At 44.3% G+C, this 7,269-nt stretch overlaps 1 protein-coding gene across 1 annotated transcript; it reads left to right on the plus strand.

Annotated features, from left to right (window-relative positions):
- The first annotated feature begins 143 nt into the window (after positions 1–143).
- Positions 144–1,688, plus strand: MYCN (v-myc avian myelocytomatosis viral oncogene neuroblastoma derived homolog). Its single transcript, XM_010002394.1, has 2 exons — positions 144–156; positions 954–1,688. Exons 1-2 carry the CDS (start codon positions 144–146, stop codon positions 1,568–1,570), a joined length of 630 nt encoding a protein of 209 aa, XP_010000696.1. The 3' UTR covers positions 1,571–1,688.
- The last annotated feature ends 5,581 nt before the right edge of the window (positions 1,689–7,269 follow it).

Below are 7,269 nucleotides of genomic sequence, written 5' to 3' on the forward strand. Positions count from 1 at the left end.
GTGTGCCCTTCAGGGTGACTCGGGGAGCAGGCTGGTGTGTGTCCCCCCCTCCCCGAGCAGCAGTGCCAGAGCCTGAGCCCACCCAGAACCACCTCCTGTCCCTGCTCTTGTCGAGAAGCCCCCTTGGGCTGCCCCTGGTTCGGATGAGCCGGTCCGGTGTGTGACCATCAACCCGGAGCGACCCGTCCCGGCTTCCCAAGCCCCGCTGTCCCTTTAATGTTTTGGTTTGACAGCTTTGGGTGAGGAAGCACTTCCAACAGCTGTCTTCTTGGCACAGCACCAAGCGCCGGCTTAAAGGGTCCCCGGCTGGAGCAGCTTCACCTTCTGTCTCAGAACAAACCCAGCGATTGTTTCATTTATATTTTTTTCCCGGCTGCTTTCCTGCCGAGCCAGGACCAAGCCCCGCTGTCCCTTTAATGTTTTGGTTTGACAGCTTTGGGTGAGGAAGCACTTCCAACAGCTGTCTTCTTGGCACAGCACCAAGCGCCGGCTTAAAGGGTCCCCGGCTGGAGCAGCTTCACCTTCTGTCTCAGAACAAACCCAGCGATTGTTTCATTTATATTTTTTTCCCGGCTGCTTTCCTGCCGAGCCAGGACTCTGCTGGGCTGCCTTTTGTGCCCCAGCTCTGCCGTTCCTTTCCAAATACACACGCATTTGGTGTTAAAATGCTGCTGCTGGGGTGACGTGGGTGGGAGCCCCGCTCGGGCGGAGAATCGGAACCCAACACAACAGCTTATTAAACTTCCAGAAATCGCTGTTTTTCAGTCTCTCCGTGTCTATTGCATGCTTTTTGAGGTCTGTACCTGACTGCAGGTGGTGGGCACACCCCGGTTTTGCCATCCGTTGTTTCACTGCTGCTTTTAAGCTGCGCACGTTGTGCCAATAAACGCGTCTCGGTTGGCAAAACTCCCCGCGAGAGTAACGGAGCGTTTCCCGCTTTCTGTTCCCAAAAGATGACGAAGACGAGGAGGAAGAGGAAGAAGAAGAAGACGAAATAGACGTGGTGACGGTGGAGAAGAGACGCTGCTGCTCCTCCTCCTCCTCCTCCAACAAGGCTGTCACCACCCTGACCATCACCGTGCGCCCCAAAGCCGCCGCCTTCCCGCCGGCCAGGACGCCGCAGAACGAGCTGATCCTCAAGCGCTGCGCGCCCATCCACCAGCAGCACAACTACGCCGCTCCTTCCCCCTACGTGGAGAGCGAAGATGCCCCACCACAGAAGAAGTTAAAAGTCGAGGTGCCCCGTCCGGTCAAACCCACCATCCCACCAAAGCCTAAGAGTTCAAGCCCTCGGAGCTCTGACTCGGAGGACAGCGAACGTCGACGCAACCACAACATCCTGGAGCGCCAGCGGCGCAACGACCTGCGCTCGAGTTTCCTCACGTTAAGGGACCATGTGCCGGAACTGGTTAAAAACGAGAAGGCTGCAAAAGTTGTCATCTTGAAAAAAGCCACCGAGTACGTCCATTCCCTTCAGGCAGAGGAGCAGAAGTTACTGCTAGAAAAGGAAAAATTGCAAGCCAGACAACAACAGTTGCTAAAGAAAATAGAATACAAGCGGACTTGCTGAACTTCTGGGTTTGGTTTTGTTCTTTTTTTTGTTTGTTTTTGGGTTGTTTGTTGTTTTTTTTGGGGGCTGACCAGGACAGTCATTGCCACTTTGCACATTTTTGATTCTTTAAAAAAAAAAAAAAGAAAAAGAAAAAAAAAAAAAAGAAAAAACGTTGTGTTTTCTTTTGACGTTAAGAATGTTGGTTTTACTTTCAATCCAGTCCCTGAAGTGTAATCGACAAACTCTATAATCCGGGTAAACCATAGCCCCTTTGACAATTTTTTTTTTTTTAAAAAAAAAAAAAAGAAAAAGAAAAAAAAAAAAAAGAAAAAACGTTGTGTTTTCTTTTGACGTTAAGAATGTTGGTTTTACTTTCAATCCAGTCCCTGAAGTGTAATCGACAAACTCTATAATCCGGGTACGGAGCAAATGGATGTTCTTGCAAGGAGCTGATTGCAAGGCTACCAAACAACAATGGACTGCCTTTTGTTTTTCCTCTTAAGAACTGTAGATGGTGGGGGATTTTATCTCTTTTTTTGGGGAAATCGTGAGCATTTGGAGCTGCTGATGCCATCTAGTTGGGTTTTAAAATGTTCATTCCTAAGTTTTATGGTGCTTATGTTCTAACAGATCTTACTTTAGGGGTTGGCATTTGTACCCCCGTGGGAATTTTCTGTAAATACCATCTACACACTTGCCTTTTGTACATGTCTTGGGTTATGAGAGGTAGCTTTGGCTACCAGTGTTAGACTGGAAGTTCATACCTAAGTACTGTAATACCTCAATGTTTGAGGAGCATGTTTTTGTATACAAATATATTGTTAATCTCTGTTATGTACTGTACTAATTCTTACATTGCCTGTATACTTTAGTATGATGCTGATACATAACTAAATTTGATACTTATATTTTCGTATGAAAATGAGTTGTGAAAGTTTTGAGTAGATATTACTTTATCACTTTTTTGAACTAAGAAACTTTTGTAAAGAAATTTACTATATATGCCTTTTCCTAGCCTGTTTCTTCCAGTTAATGTATTTGTTAATGTTTGGTGCATAGAACTGGGTAACTGCAAAGTTCTGTGTTTAATTTCTTCCAACTATGTACATTTAGTGCTGCGTCTAATAGCACTTTGAAATACCTCATGTTTATGAAAATAAATAGCAATTACATTATGTGCCATTTACTATTTTTCTTTTAAGTTCTTTTGGCAGTGTTCTTGAAATATAAAAACATGGTCCCATATTCTGGGCATTTAAACTCTCCAAGTAGAGGTGACTCTGCAGGACTTTTCCATTTCTGGTTATGGAGTAACTGTAGTAAGAACAATTTTCCTGTCCTTTCATGCTTCAGATGTCTCTTGTGATATCAAGACTATCCCAAGGGATGTTAATGGAAAAACTCCTGTGTTTTGTGAAGACTACTGGGATATCCACTGTGCACAGAGAACTGTGAGGGATGGAAACACAGCTAAGCATCCTCCTGCTCAGGGACCAGCCTGAGGGGGGTAGACAGGTGGAGAACTAAATGTTGGAGGTGCACTTTGCTACAGCACAGAAAAGGAAATGTTTGTATTAAACAAAGCTCTTACTTGACTGCTGTTCTTGGTTGCATGACAAAAGGTTTATCCTTGAAGCACTCCTTCGTTGCTTGGGAGAATCGGTGTTCTTCTTTGTAGCTGAAGCTCCTGTTTGTTACTACTTGTGCTAAGCTGGTACAATTAAAAATCCACAGGTAGATGGAGTTTTGAGGTTGGGGGAGCCAGGACGGGGTCATCCAATGGCATGTAGAGTGAACATGGAAGCTTTGCAGACTGTTGTCTTGAGGTGTGATGGCATTTGGTGTGACAGAAACAAGACATGTAAGCCTGTGGAATAGGTTTGGTCGTTTTGGTCAGCTTCTTGAGACCAAGGGGTTGGTTTATTGCCCAGTCTGTGCCGCTATTTCTGACAAGTAAGTTACGGATTTATGAGCAAGTAGTAAGTAGTAGCTTAAGGATCAACTTGCAAGGAGCAGCTGCCACTACTTTAGCCACCAAGAAAGAAACTTGCTTGGTGTTGGAGGTACAAAACATCTCTTACTTGCCATGAAGCAACAGAGTAAAAGCAGCATGGGGACAGAATTGCCACAGTAATGGATGTGCCATCTGTCCATTCCCTACAGTACCTAGCTGGTGTGCCCATCACCTGTGCGTTTGGCCCAAGCCAGCCTCTGGATCAAGAACACTGGGAACTGTGCCTACTAATATTTTACTAAATCCAGATCCTCAACAGGCACAAACTGTTCTAGGACCACTCAGGTTCAGCTAGAGCTGTATAGTTTTATGCCACTTGGAGAACTGACCTGAATAGTCTTAGTATCTTCTAAATTCAGACTTGAGCACCACAACCATTCCATAAACAGAATCCTTGTTTTCATTCTGTTGATGTGGATTTGATCACACTTCTTCCACCTTCCCAGTGCAGTGGAACAAAAGACTAAGCCTAAGCTGAGCCAGTTGGTATGAACAATCATAGGGTACTGTCATTTTTACTAGCTACAGCAAACTATTTTCATAGTTTATTAGCAGTTTTTGTTCAGCTGTTGCCATGTTTTCAAACAAGATGCAAGCCATGAGTCTGCTGAAGAAGGAAAGCTTTTCAAACCTACATTGTATTGTCTTTCTAACTTGTGCCTGTTTGACTTCCAACAAGGGTTTTGTAACACGAGTTCACAGTTAGACTTGGTGTGACATGACAAAAAAAGAAGTTACAGCTGTGTATTGGCCAAATACTTTCCCAGCAGATGCAAATAATATTCTGAGCAAAAATAAATCACAGAATGATCTGTCGCTGTCTCTTCACACTCTAGGAATGTACTTTCTAAGGACTGAACATGCAATATTGAACAGATTCCCTTCCCACTCCTAGAGAACATCTGGTCCAAATTCTCCCCTCCAAGCAGGGCCACATTCTAGGTCAGGTCAGGTTGCTCAGGGTCATAGGCAGCCAACGTTTGAACGGCTTTTAGGAGAGGGATTCCACAGCCTCTCTGGACCCCGAACGACACCACATTCCAATTTTTGACTACCGTGGCTGACAATTTTCCTCCAATCTGTTTGGAATGTTCCTTGTGGCTCCCCTTGTTGCCTCCCCACTATTTGTGTTTCACCTCAGCTGAAGGGGCTGGCTCCACCCTCTCTGTAACCTCCCATTAAGTTGTTGAAGACAGCAATTACTTCTTTCTCTTCTGGAGACAAACCAGTTCTGTCTTGCATTGTTGTGGTATCCAAGCATTTAGAGTATAATAAAGGTGTCAAATACTCAGATTTGTTTGGATATTCAACACAAATCCCATTTGAAAGCCTCTTTCAATGTGGGAGTCTTGGCCGGATCCTTTTGAATTCAGTGATAAACGTCCAGCTGATGTCAATGGAGATACAATCTGGCCCCATAAGGTTTTGGCCCCATGTCCTACCAGTGCTTTGGGTTTATCTTCTTTTTTTTAATTATTTTTTTTTCTTTTTCTTTTGAATAACTTTACAGCGTTGATAGGTTTGTTTTCTTACTGCTGCTGTAGGGAGCAAGTTGTCAAGGACAAATGTTTTCGTAAACAAAAATCTCAGTTGCAGGATGTTACTAATTTACAGTTGTTAAATAGAAGCTGGAGGGTTTCTATTCTTTTGTATTTACACCATAAAAAAATACTGAGAAGTGTAAGAAAGGGGGAGCTTTTGAAAAGAAGAAGTAAACAATTCATGTAGTAGTAATATTTTCTGAAGAATCAGTACCTAGAAGGGTACATAGAGAAGAAAGTAGGAACAGCAACACCAGTAACAAAAGATCCTTCTGCCTTCATATCTATCCTCTCTTCATCAGGAGTCCATAAGGACTCAGGCAAATAATTAATGGAGAGACTCTTCTTTTTATTTTTTTAATATACATGCATATATTTGCATAACAAATGCAAATTGATGTGTCTGGAGAATGTGTTAAGAAATGTGGCAAGTACCTAGTAACTGCTTATTAAAAACCCGGTATTGTCAATTCCTGAAGGGGAAACTGAATTAGGGAAATCACAGTTTTATCTGATCTGCTATTAACACTCCCAGCTTCTTTTTCATCCAAGACAATCTGCTGATGGAATCAGATGGTTTCCTCCCAAATCACATATCCCAGAGCCTGGTCTCCCGCTTCTCCGTTTATTTTCTTAAAAAAATATCACTGAAAACACAAGGGACTTGGAACACCCAAATGAAATGATTCCTCCATAAATTAGTATCAGCAAAACCCCAGCGGGAGAGCTCAGAGAGGTGAAACGTGTTAATGGTGTCATTACCACTAGGTCACCTGTTGCCATGAGGGGAAAGGGAAGTGCATTTCTCAACCTCCAGGCTGCTGTTATAGCAACTTATCACCAGGTCTTGGCAGGACTGCTTGTGATTTCATGATGTGTATAATTTGCAGAGGGCACATTGGCTCCTGGTAAGTACAGTGATAAACCAAGCTAGAGGAAAAGAACTTGAAAATCATCCCATCCTTAAGTCTAAATTTCCTGGCTTGTGGCTGGTTTAAGTAAGATCTAATTCTGTTTAAAGTTTCATGTTTGAGATAATGAGTGTAATGACTTTTTAGTGTACCATGTTTTGTCCCACTTGCAGCAAATGCTTCATGATTTATACCTGGGTTCCTTTCTTTTCCCTGGGTCCACTTCCCCTTTCTTTTTTCCCCTTCCCCTTTCTCTTCCCCTTTATACCTTGACTCCACGCGCTGTCTCAAGGCCAGCAACCTCAGAGGGACTTGAAGTGTCACAAATACCTGTGTAAAGCAGGCAGGCCCTTCCCTAGGATCAGGAGGTACACTGCAGCTCCAGGAGTGACCCAGGAAAGGGATGGTGCACGAGGTGGCTGTGCAGCTGGGTGCAGGGCCAGCAGGTTGGTGTTGTGCTGCGGCACTTCTGGCTGGTGCTGCTCCCTGGACGAGCAGAGCACAGCTTGCCTCAGCTGTCACCTGCATTCAGAGCCCTCTGAATGACAACCTTTCACTTCTGCTGGGCCACCTGTCCCAGGCTGCCACCCCAAGCCAGGTTTTGCTGCCTGCCTGCTTGTGCTGACCTCCTGGCCACAGTCCCATGGGCATTTTTGCTGGCAAGTTGCATGAGGTGGTGGTTTCTCACCCAGCTTTGTGCCTCCACTAGACAGACCACTTCAGGGAGATTTGTTAGCTGCATATTTGAGCAACCAGACATGAGAAAATTGATTCTTGGTCTCTGAGCTGTGAAAATTCCTGGCGTGGAGGCTGGATGGAGAGATCTGCACGCCTGCTGCATGCACAGAAGGGATTCCACAGGTGCTGATTCAGGAGCCCTGCTGCTAAATAAAGCCTAGCATGTGTATTAGCAGAAGAAGTAACAAGACTGTCCACTTGGCTCTTTGAAGAAAAAGCAAACTAAGGAATGCTGTTTACTTATGAGCACAATGTGACACACCTAAACAATGCAGAAATGGAAAAACAACAGCCTATAAAGTAAGTACAGTTAATGGCAAGTAGTTTTTAACTCCATGATTAAACAGATGGGTGTGCAGACTTATCAGACAATATTTATCAGACTTACAATTGAATTGTTATTGATCTCTGAACTGCTGAGTCCCATTTCACATGTGTATGCATTGCTGGGCTCCATACGTGGAATCACAGCTGCTCTGTGAGCTGTATCATTTGCCATGATCTAGTTCTCCC

Source organism: Chaetura pelagica, unplaced genomic scaffold (assembly GCF_000747805.2).
Source record: "Chaetura pelagica isolate M959 unplaced genomic scaffold, ChaPel_1.0 scaffold46, whole genome shotgun sequence".
NCBI classification, from domain to species: Eukaryota; Metazoa; Chordata; class Aves; order Apodiformes; family Apodidae; genus Chaetura; species Chaetura pelagica.